At 39.2% G+C, this 12424-nt stretch overlaps 2 protein-coding genes across 4 annotated transcripts in view; both read right to left on the bottom strand.

The window, feature by feature from the left end:
- The window catches only part of pafah1b1b (platelet-activating factor acetylhydrolase 1b, regulatory subunit 1b), a 15070-nt gene extending 9664 nt beyond the window's left edge, over nt 1-5406 (bottom strand). Inside the window, exon 1 of one of the 3 annotated variants that reach the window (XM_005727897.1) lies at nt 5197-5406. The gene's annotated coding sequence lies outside the window, so the exon portion shown is untranslated. Of the gene's footprint in view, nt 1-213; nt 316-4994; nt 5104-5196 lie in introns of those variants that run through there. The other 2 variants (XM_005727899.1, XM_005727898.1) reach the window with 2 other exon arrangements.
- Nucleotides 5407-5489: 83 nt separating this feature from the next.
- The window catches only part of LOC102201022 (clustered mitochondria protein homolog), a 20860-nt gene continuing 13925 nt past the window's right edge, over nt 5490-12424 (bottom strand). The window contains exons 21-30 of the mRNA XM_013909468.1: nt 12357-12418; nt 10843-10996; nt 9679-9818; nt 9487-9567; nt 8872-8997; nt 7346-7467; nt 7097-7190; nt 6881-7015; nt 6724-6797; nt 5490-6592 (exon numbers count right to left, since the gene is read on the bottom strand). Of these exons, the coding sequence (XP_013764922.1) occupies nt 6496-6592; nt 6724-6797; nt 6881-7015; nt 7097-7190; nt 7346-7467; nt 8872-8997; nt 9487-9567; nt 9679-9818; nt 10843-10996; nt 12357-12418 (1085 nt within the window). The 3' untranslated portion in view covers nt 5490-6495. The remainder of the gene's footprint in view (nt 6593-6723; nt 6798-6880; nt 7016-7096; nt 7191-7345; nt 7468-8871; nt 8998-9486; nt 9568-9678; nt 9819-10842; nt 10997-12356; nt 12419-12424) is intronic.

The raw sequence follows: 12424 nt of genomic DNA, 5'->3' as shown, positions 1-12424 counted from the left end.
TTTTAATGATCGTTGAAAGCCCAGATCGTAATCGTGATTAAAATTCGATTAATTGAGCAGCCCTAACTCTAGTGACTCTAGCAGACCCTTGTCGTTTTCTTTTAATGCTTTTAAATTCACAAGAAATATAAGACCACTGAAGTTTAGGCTTTTCTGTAAACTATTCCATGTTTAATTTTTAAAACAATTAGCAGCTGATTCTGTTGATCTTACCGGTATCACTTTAGACCAACCGCCATGTTTACTGTGTCAGGTTAACACTGGACTTTACCATGTACACCATCTCTCTTTGTTCTTGCTTACAACATTACTCTGGATTTTGGAACCACATAACCACCCTGAAAAAAAAGAGTAAGTCAGCATCTTGTGTTTAAAAACAAAAAAACAAAACAAAAAACCACTCACTATTCTGTGATTTTGAAGCTAACATGAACACATGCTTAGTGAGCTTCAATGCTGCTGGCACCTGGGGCCACGATAGCACTAAGCTCCTTAGTGGCCTAGACCAGACGACTTCAAGTCGTGACACAGACCACAAGTCCTTCATACAGCTGACAGTGCAATGTAAAGAAGAGACTGGATGGTCGCTAAAAGGATTAACCCCAGACACTGACAGAGGACCATAAGAGCATGTTGCCCTTGTTTATGTCACAGTCTGCTGCATTGTTCTCGTCCACTTCACCCTTTAGACCGCCTTAAGATAAATGAAAACTGCAAGGTGCCTCACTGGAAACTGTTCATAATAATATTTATATTTTACAGATGAGCATCTGCTTAAAACGGAAGCATTCAACCACTGCAAACATTTAGCCTGTAATATCCTAGAAGGAGCTCCTCTCTCCTGCCTGCAAACATGATGACTGACTGAGATGACAGGACAGAGCAAATGATTTTAGCTGATCTCATCTCTCACCATGGTGTAAAAACAGCGATTTGACCAAACATACCATGCTCCATCTATTACAGAACCAAGACAATCTCTGTTACTTCTGCACCTGCCTGACACTTCTGAACATCACCATTAAGGAGAAAATACTTTAAAAGAACACACAGGCAAAAGTTATTGCAAATAAATAATAATTGAAGAACGGTATAAAATTCACAAACACCTTTTTAAATCTAGTTAATAAATAAAGTTATTACACTGAGAGGCAAATGTGTTTAGTTACAAGGTTAGGACAAAAGGAACTCATGCGGGGGCGGTTTGTTTGCAACCTTCCATTCTCTTAAATTAAATTTTTTTTTAAAAATAAAATACAAAAATTCTTTTAATGAGTTTTCTACACAAAGATATAAACAAATAAAAAAGGAAAACCATACACACTTATTAGTGTATGAACATAACTGCTTATTTTCTAGTTAGAAACCGGGTGTTGTATCATTTGTAAACATTCACATAATCATTAAGCTATTAGAAACATGTTTATGCAACATTTGTTTATGCAACATTTTTTTAAGACACACCTCTATTTCTACCACTAACTAGCCTCTACGTGTGAATTCATGAAGTTTATGAATGCAGCTTGCTAACCAACTTCAGTAGCACTGGATAATAACTTCATAGTCTCATTCAAATATGTCAACTTATGGCTTGAAGAAACCCAATAAGGTGGCTGAAAAAGCACCAACACTGAAGCTTCAAAATGTGTAGTCCAAACTCAGTGGGTGGATACGACCATCTTTTATACCATCTATTATTCTCCCTCACTTTTCCCAAGATCTGGTTCGAGGTATAACAGAATGACCAATGGGTAACTTCATGGTCGCGGGTCCATTTTTTCATACTGTCTGATACACAGAAGTAGCTAGAGAACAATTCAGATTAGATATGAAACTGAAACTGTTTCAGTGAGACGGTTAAACAAATAAGTCTGCGTTCAAAGAACCAACCCAATAATTAGTTAAGTGCATTTATGCAATCCTATAATCACAGGATTTAAGATTTTGATTTTTCATGGCTGAGCTTACAATAACAAGGGGGAAAGACAGCGTCCCTTTTCTTCTGTCTTCAAAACACACAGTTCCTACAGTGCAGGATTCTTTTTTTTTTTTTTTTTACAATTATAGAAAGAAGGAACCTTTGAAAAGAAAAGTCAAATTAAACAACCTTGTGATTGTCCATAGGTGTGCAGCCATGGGTCACAGCAGCCAGCAACTGACTGTGGAAGATTTAAAGAATATCTGAGAAATGACACTTCTATATTCTAGATACTTGGTGATTTCTGCAAGCAATTGATTGTGCATTTACATAAAAAGAATATAATCATACTATGATATTGCCCAATGTGATTTAATTGCTCTAAACCTTTATTATTAAACCAATGCCAATGTCTTTAGATGGAGAAACAAGCCAACGTGGTGTCATCGGCACATTATCCATGAGGCGATCAGTAGAGTGTACACAGCATACCGAACACTTTCAATTTAGCAGTCAGTGAAAAGGACAGATGTCCTCCCATCTTGCTCCCGATGCTCATCGTTATCCACAAAGCTCTTCACGCCTCTCACCAAGAGCTACAAATGTAGCCATGAAATACTCTCAAACCGTGAAGGTGAAAGATGACTAAGCCCCCATTAAGACTACAATAACAGGCAGTGATGTCAGCTACGCCTCAGCTCCTCCCGACTCAAATACGCGTTATGTTCAGTTTAACAAGCAACATACACAGGTGACCCAGACCTTACCGCACTTGTCAAATGAACACTATATAATCGCACCGCTATCTAAGCGGTGTAGAAATTCATTACTAATTGTAATGATGCAATCATGAGAATAATTTCACTGAACCTGCTAGGCACTCCTACATTCCCTATCTTCTTATCAACCAAACTACTTTACAATGATAAGGCAAGATTTTACACAGGCTCAAAATAGGACTTTGCAGAAGGAGACTACATACGTGAGCAAGACTAGTCCACATACAGTTAAGGCCAACGTCTCAGCTGCCCTACTTAAAAGACGTCTATGCATTTCCCTGTTATTTCTCGTCACTTCACACACCAAAATCTATTCTATTTTACAACCAAGTAAATTAATCACCATTTACAAAAAAATTATAACAATGAATGTCTGTGAAGGTTCTCAGTCATCCAGGTCATCGTAGTCAAAGGAGCTTGACAATGAATAATAAAACTCTAAATTCTCTATCCTGGGTAATTTTGTGTTGGAAGACAACCAAAGCCTCCTTTTTTCAACTTCAAAGTATAGACAGAGGAAAAAAAAACCCAAAAAAAAAACCCTGCACATTATAAAACAGGAAAATAAAATACACTGGATAAGCTGAATCAAAAGCATGACCCTAAAATCTGACTTGGCATGGTTTGTAGACAATTTAAACCATCACATTTTTTTTTTATTTGTTTGTTTGAAATTTGTTTAAAATAAAGACTTTCAGAAAGGTTTGGGTTCTTCACTTAAGCTATTAGTTATACACCATAATAAAAGAGCCTACAGGCAGAGATTAGAAACAGAACTAATCATGCCTTTTTAACTCCTTGATAAAATGTACAGCCTGTGGGTACACGTGTCTCGACTGAGTTTATGACTAGACAGAGGGGTATATGTTGTTTTGTTATTTAGATAAGACATAATTTCACAATGTTTACATGCAGACCCAATGAAACAAAAAGGTGACAAAAACCAACCAAACCCATTAGTATTTGCTCTGTTCGTGTCAAACTGCTGAGCAATGCCCCTCCTTATGGATGACCTTCAGGCCAAACAAGTCCCTTCTTGCACAGACTAAAGCATATAGCAATGTTTGCTTACTAACCAAACATCATGACAAAGCAATCTGTTTTATTCCACTTGCAAGCCCTGATACTTAAGATTTTCTTAATTATGTCATTTAAGTTTATTCTATTAGTCTAGAACTTCAGCTTAAAAGTTATTCTCACGACCAAAGTGCTGCCAACAGTCACAGCCCATGACATAAAAAATCCAAACTATTTAACAATCTTAAAAATGGTACCAGAAATACCCAAACAACTACAACAAAAACCTGCATATTAATAGATGCAGGCATCTCAAACATATTATAAACAAATCAGAAATGCATGCATAAATGTAGCACTGAATTGAACCTTTACCTTAGTATATAAAATATAATTTCACGCTATAAGATGGACAGTCTAATGAACAAGCACTGGCCTTCGCGTTCCGTGTTATGCAATAGCAACTGGTAGACAAATAAATAATGATTCAATTAGCAAAATTGGGCTTAGAAGACAGTTTTGTGCACAGCTATTTAAATCTGCATAGTATTTTTCCATCAGACTCCACTCTGAATGTAATTCCTAAACTGCAGGTTTAAATATGGAGGAAAACTACCAAATGTCCCAAGACTGCTTCATGTATTACAAATCATAGACGAGTTTTAAAATCTGGATAGGGTGACGTCTTTCTAAGCCTCTGTGGCCACAAGGGCAAAGTTGCAGTACAGCGTCAGCAACGCCCTTTCCAGCTAGCGTTAGCTTAGCACGACAAGTGCACCAAGTCCGCTAATAACCACACGCTGGATTCCTGGATCACCACACCGTCAACATAACAAAATATACAAAGGGCGTCTGTCCACACCAACGAAGAGCTAAAACATCCAGCCGCTTGTTTGACAAAAAATAACTGCTACCCGATATATGTGAAGGCGGAGAGGGTATGAGCCCCAAGTTTGGGATGTTATTGCCAATATTCCCAATACGAGACAACACAAAAGGCTTCAACTTTCAGAATTCAGAACCTTAATTTAGGCGTTTTCCAGCCGCATCAGATCCTTTGCAGCTGACCGTGAGAAATATGACAGCACCCAGGTTAGCTTAGCCGGCTAGCACACCACGTTAGCTCATCCGAACTTCCATACATAGGCGTAGCTAACGTTAGCTCGATCTACAGGGAGGGTTCACAACAAGCGCCCAGATGCAAGTCATGCATAGTCCGAGAGTCGCGACACTTGCTTTTAAAAATCCCAGTCACACTCGGGGGCGTTGAATAACCTCACCGTGAGACTGTCTCAACGTTCAACCTCCGAGTCGATGATCTTATGCGGGCGAACTTTTGCCACTTAGCTTAGCTCTCGGCCTCTCCGCCATTTTGAGGTTGGAACGGGAAAGCGCAGACACTGCAGGCAATTCGTCGTCAAAATAACAAGTCTCACTAAGTGCCAAAACAAAAATACACATTTGTTACAACTAATAACTTACCATAAGGCAAATCTCATTCTCATATCTTCTTTCCTGGCCCGAGCATGCGACGGAATACCCTGGTTTTGATGTGATAATGGGACTTTTCGCATCACCCGGCACGGACGGTCAGATTTTTCTCCTCTTGGTACCACCGCATTCGCCCGGCCCAGCTAACGGTCGCGGTTGGATATCGGGAGCGCGCACGTTCACATGAATGGTGGCGCGCAGCGTACAGATATCACGCTCTAAATATCACGCTTTAATTTTTTTTCTAAATTAAATGAAAAAAAAAACCATAGTCACCATGGCGTTATAAGTCATTTTTATTGTCAGCTGCATCCATGTTTTGATTTGAATAGATGAAATTACACCGCCATGCTTCGGCTCTACAGATGTTGATTTATACTAAACAACTCACAGGAAGCTATATCAGAAATACTCGGATAGTTTTCAGATGGAATAATATATAAAATATATAAAACTGTCGCTGTTTTTATGAAGTAGAAATGCAATCTCAAAGCCTAATCCTCTCATTTTTAAGCTTTCTGTTATTATATAATAGAAGAATAAAAAAATAAGATGATATTAATAACAACTAAATTGTGGTACACATCTAAATCAGTCTCACACAATAAAATGTATTCATTAAAGTGCCCACAGCCTACCTATTCTCATTCGAATGTTACTTGATTCACACAAGTAACATAAATGTTGGACTTTCAGGTCTGTGGCCTATCGCACAATACAAAACACACACTTAATATAAGCCTATAAAATAGTTACTTTAAAAAAAATCTATTTCTTCTGCATAATGGGAACCTATCTACTCTACTTTGTTCTGAGAAATGCTCATGGCACAAGTGTGAAACCCAGTGGACACTCAGGGTAGTGCAAGAAGACGACATGCCATTTCACAATCTGAGATATTAAACACTGTGGCTATATATTTTTTTCTCTGTATACACAGTGTAAAACTTACTGTGCTTTTCCATTCATCTAGCAGCACAATTCTTGCTTTTATTTATCTACTTTCACGACAAAAAGGAACTGAGTTGAACGTGTTTGCCATCACGTACAGTGCCGTACAGTTCGGCAAGAGCTTTATTATGGCACTGATAATCTATGTCTACTGACAACAGCAGAGCAAAGTCCTCTTTTAACAGGAGACAGGTGCACCTGGGTGACCTGTTTAATAACGGCATTGTTTTGCCTCGCTTTCATCCGCCATTGCTGCTCATTGTCCACGGTCACTTTCACAGATCATGCAGGTGTCCCATTGTGGTTGTGTTTTTAGTTCATAAGTCAGTATTGTTGTTTCTACTCCACAGAACTTAACAATTGATTTTCAAGCTCTTCCGTTTTCACTTTTACTTTTCCTTTAAACTCAGCCCGGAGCTCGTCAATTTCTTTTCCACTAGAAAGGAAAAGGCAAAACATATATACAGTGAGAGGGAAAAGCACATTTACATGAACAGTTTTAATCAGGGAGTGTTAAACTGGGACATTAGTGGCTACTTTTGATCCTGTGTCTGTTTCAGTAATCACCTGAGGGGGATGAGAATGATTCCACATGTCAGGTTGAGCTGCTGGAGTATTGTGGGAAGGTTCGGTGTGGAAAACTAGAGAAAAACAGACAGTCACAACCAGAAATGCATGCACTGCATATCTGTGTATGTTCACGTAACATCCAAACTGTGCAAACCTTTGGTGGTGGAATACAGGCACCAGGTGTGTTGCTGTATATTTGGTTGATGGCTTTCTGAAGGATCACAGCCTGCTGAGTGAGGCTCTTCAGGTATTCCGAGCTTTCCTTAGTGCTGTTATGGTTCTCACCAACCTACACATGTTCAGCAACAGTTAAAATCCAGAGCAGAATGCATGGACATAACACCAGAAAACACTTTATTCTAAAACACACCTGGCTCTTATATATTGAATAAGCTTCTTTCTCGTGGTGCAGAGCTGATCGAAACTCTCCTTTACTCTCATACACAGTGGCCAGCAGGTGATGACTGTGCAGAAGAAAGACATGGAAAGGCTATTTTTTTGCACAGAAAATTCAAATGTGAACAGGAAGATCACAGCAGTTGTCTTTCAAACTTTCTGTAACTGAATCTATGTTTTTTATGCAAGAAGAAGGAGCGTGAGGACAAAGTGTGTCACGTACCTGTTTGCGTGTTTCAGGGATGTGTCACCGTGGTATTTTGAGGTTAAAGTTAAGGCATTCTGCAGGAACTTCAGGGACAGCTCATACTCCATCAGTCCATGAAGTACCAGACCTAGCATGCTCTAACACAGAGGAGCAAAACAGGGACACAAACGCACAAATGAGCTCTTACTCTTGAGTATTTCATGGATATGACCCACTTTGACCTTTTAACCAGTGCAATATCACATAGACTACCACTGTGTCACATAATATTGTGATTCTTATATAATGTGTTACATATTCTCAGACTTTTACTTTATATTTCACTCATTAAAATATCAAAAGGAGTCAGTTGAGGTGGTTCGGGTATCTGATTAGGATGCCTCCTGGGCAAGCATGTCCTACTGAAAGGAGGCCCTGAGGTAGACCTGGGGTTTACATCTCTTGGCTGGCCTGGGAGCACTGACACACCAACAGGTTTTCTGCTTTTCGGAGTTCTTATTTTCCTCAACTGTTTTGAATGTCCAAATAAAAAAATCTTGATGGTAAGAGGGTTTTTTTTTTACATTAGAAAAGCAGCTCAACAGCAGCTGTCTCTCTGATGTACTCATATATAATATACGTCCAATGAAACCTGAGCATCCTTATCTCTGCCACCTCCAGCTCCACCTCGTCTTTTTGCTGTCTCTGTACCGTACATCATAGCAGGTCTCACTACCATTTTGTAAACCTTCCCCTTCAGTCTGTATTGGCCCCACCTTTGAAAAGTTGACCTCAGGTATTTAAACTTATCTACCTTCACTGTCTTAACCTTTCTTTTTGCCTCCCCTCATTCACACACATGTATTCTGTCTTGCTTCTATTAACTTTCATCATTCGTCTCTTCAGTAAATACCTCCACCTCTCCAGGCTTTCCTCCACCTGCTTTCTAATCTCACTACAGATCATCTACAATATCATCTGCGAGTATTATAGTCCATTGAGACTCCCGCCTGATGTCATCTGTCAGTCTGTCCATCACTACTGTCAACAAGGAGCTCAGAGCCGATCCCCGACGTAGCCTCCACTTTGAACCCATGTGTCACTTCTACTGTACACCTCACCACTGTCTTGATTTCCCATCCCTCGCATACTTCTCTGTGACTTTTGACTTCCTCATGCAGTACCACACTTCCTCTCTTGTCACCCTATAATATGCTTTCTCTAGAGCCACAGACACAGTCAAGCTAATTCTGGCCTTCTCTATACTTCTCCATCAACACTCACAAAACAAACGTCACATCTGTAGTGTTCTTTCTTGGTCATCACCTCTCTTCTTAACCTAACCACAGGTGGGACACAAGCCTGTGTGCTCCTAGTGGCGGTCACAAGCCTGGATACATGGGGAGAGCGGTATCAGGAAAGATACCCACCATAAAATCTTTGCCAAACCAAACACGCTAATATACTTTTTTTTTAAATATTTTTTTTTTTGGGCCTTTTTGCTTTTAAAGTATGTGGTCACCTGCTCAATAAATAAATAAATCAGGTGGGATCTCACTTACATCCAGTAATGCTACTTGTGGATGATCATCTCCACTAACAAGCAGGGTGAGGTACCGAGCGCGATACAGCAGCTGTAGAGAGGTCAAGTGGCGGCCTCCAGCAAAGCAGTAGAGGGTCAAAAAGGTCTGAAGCACAAAATGATAATATATCAAAGACATATTTAAATAAATACAGTTAAGCGTTTGGCTAGTTTTTGTTTTAATTTCTACATGAAAAAAATAATCCCTAGATCCAGTCGGTAACAGCTGCAGAACTGTGAGGCCAATATGAGCAAACTTGGGTTCTATAGATGGATTTTAAAAAACATGATAAGTGTCTTTATCCACATCACAGGGTCAAGACTTGAAAAACAAAAACAAAAATGATGCTGATGTTAATGAAACTATCCTTTTTTTTTTTCTTTAACTGCAGATCTGTAAATAGAGCACCACAACTGCTATATTCATTCTAGTCATAGTGATGTTAGGTATCCTAATCAGGGATTGTGCCACTGAAAAATATCACTATATATATATTTTAATAAGATGTGTGGACTGGAGATCGTTAGGGTGGAAGACAACACAAATAACATAACAAGACTGTCTGTAAATTAATGAAAAAGTGACGAAACTCACATAATCTTGTATGGTCTGTGGATGGTCTATACCATGCAGTCTCTCAGAACTCATTACGGCCTTTTCCTGGTGGCTGAGGGCCTGCAATGCATGCACACGTTACAGGAAACATTGCTGTACATAACTATGGTCTGCTTGATTCAGAAAGTTAAGTACTGGTTCATTGTATAAATTAACATAATGAATATTTACATCTGCGTTTTCTCCCAAGATGTAGCTGAGCCGTCCGAGGAGGCGCTGGCACATGCACACGTCCTCATGCAGGACCCCACACACACTGCTGAATAGAGTCAGGGCCTGACTAATCAAGTCGTAGCATTCCTTGAGGAGCCCTAAAATCAAACACAAAATACTATTAATGCACAGCAAATAAACAGAAATGAATATCTGCTCCTCATATGAGGACTGGCCTTCGAGCAGATCCATTATCAGGATCTGTATTGACAATGTGCATCATAGATCGTGTTAAATACAAGGAACTGAGCGGCACAATACAGCACATATAGCATAAATGCGGTCATGTTTAATATGTGTCATAAAATCATCCACACATGTCTACATGTAGACTGATGAGATGACTGTACAGGTTATTGATTGCTTACTCTTCTTATATAAGCTGGAAAGCCTTCTTGAGATGATTTCAATATAGGTGATGAGGTCCAGCATCCACCTACCTTGCTCTGTGGCCTGCACTATAAAGCCAGATGGGCTCAGCAAGCCATGTAGAGCTTAAAGTTGGCGTATGAAAGTGGCTGTCTCTTTACCTGGCTATATCACCATGGTAACTTATGGTGAGTGCAACATTAAAAGACATTTGCTTGGTTTTTGTGACTGACTGGCTGCTGAAGCTCCATATTAGATTAAGAATGTATTTTATTACAGAATGAGAAGTGTGGATCTTGTATCACTGGCATTAAAATAGAGTCAGTGTCGCCACTATGAACAGGAACAAAGAACTATACTCTTTCAATTTGCATGTGAGAACTTCCTCACACACAGAGCACATTAGGAAGTTACTTTTAAAACAGTGATTTTTCTTTCTTGCAATGCAAATGCAAACAAATAACAAATAGCGCGTTAAAACTTCCTGTTGATTGTGTAAGCATACTGTTAACGCTTCTTCCCACGCCACACATTTGCCCCTATCAGATGTGTGATATTTTTAGTTAGTGACATTTAGAGTTTGTGTTGATGTTTGGAGGGAAGCAGCTCCTGCTGCTGCAGGATGTTAAAATGTAGGGATCTCAAACTCCTTTTACATCGAGGGCCACATTTAATTTTATTGTAAGAAAAAGAAGAAGAACACATACACTGTATATTATGCTGTTTACGTCTATATTTGTGCTTATGTCTCACCCTGCTGCACTGCCAGCTGGGCTTGCTGAACAAGCCGCGTGGCATCCGATGACGTAGGCTTGAGATGCCGGACCACGGGAAACATGTTGACGATGTCCTCCTCACCAAATGCCGGCCTGTGTCGAGACTCAAACACATATTCCCTCAGCTGCACCTGAACACAGAGAAAGGGAATGGAGGAGGAAAGCAGATGCACTTTAAAAGTTGGATTTAATAACTTTGTGGTTTTTGGTCTGATTTTCTGCTCTAAGCACAGTAAATTGTGAACTTTAGCCACCAAAAACTCTGAAGTTTGATGTCAATATTCTATTTCTTGTGTAAAACCACAAGAAATAGAATTATGGATTTAAGAGAAAAACGAAAGTAAAAAAACATTCACTTTTCACCCATGAATGTTATGATTAAAACTATTTAACAAATGTTAAATAAATGTAATAAATGCAAAAACAGCTCTAAATGCCTCTTAAGTCGCTTAACTTTAGATCCTAGACTGCCACACTGTTCATTAATACATTCACTGGCCACTTCATTAGGTATGCCTGTTCAGCTGCTCGTTAAGACAAATATCTAATCAGCCAGTCACATGGCAGCAACCTGTGACGTGGGCAAGATCATCATAATGGTGGCAAAATGTTATTTTAGTGACCTTTAACATGACATAGTTAATTTCAGAAAGTGCTGATCTGCTGGGATTTTCCTACCAACTCTAGAGTTTACAGATCTTGGTCCGAGAAAGAGAAAATATCCAGTAAGCGGCAGTTCAGTAGGTGAAAATGCTTTGCTGATGACAGAGGTCGGAGGAGAATATCAAGACTGCTTCAGGCTAATAGGAACAGGAAAGAACAGGATATGGATGCTATAATTCAAACATGTTGCCTGATTTCATGAATCTCGTTTTCCGTTGCAACATTTGGATGGTAGGGTCAGAATTTAAAGTAAACGACATGAAAGCATGGCTCCATCTAGCCTTTTAACACCAGGCTGATGGTGGTGAAATGCTGTTGGGGATATTTTTCTGGGCTCATTACTACCGACTAAGTATCATTTTCATCATCTTGTTGATCAGCCTTGTTGGCTGAGAATCATCTGTCGACTTATTGCTATTAATACAATCTAAATGTATTTGTCATTTAATTGTTATTGAAATTTAAATGTTTTGGATATTAAAAAATGTATTCTGTAATTTAAAAAAAATATTCTTGGATAAATGTAGGATAACATTGAATCCAGATCTTATCTTTTTTGACCTTGAAAGAACAGAAGTGTGGCAAAAAAATAAACTAGATTACCTCACGTCAGCTTCTGCAAAGGGGTAGAAATGTTGACTCATGGTCAGTGATCAGCATTTTTATGTATTTTTTCTCCATATTTTTTGTCCCGTCTGTTATGTCTTGACCAAATAAAGCAGTGTGTTGAGTATTCTATGATACAGATGTTGTGATTTCACGTAGCATTGGCAGTATGGAGACTTAATTTAAGTTCATAGGTTGCTGTATTATGAAGAGATGTCTGACCTGGATGCCTGTCTTGATGGCAATCTCTCTCAGCAGGGAGATCCTCTGAAGTTTGTGCTTTTCTATTA

The sequence above is a fragment of the Pundamilia nyererei genome, unplaced genomic scaffold (assembly GCF_000239375.1).
Source record: "Pundamilia nyererei isolate P.nyererei 1_Seehausen unplaced genomic scaffold, PunNye1.0 scaffold00026, whole genome shotgun sequence".
NCBI lineage: Eukaryota > Metazoa > Chordata > Actinopteri > Cichliformes > Cichlidae > Pundamilia > Pundamilia nyererei.
Note: the sequence above shows the minus strand (reverse complement) of the source record. Positions and strands in the feature narration are given on the sequence as shown.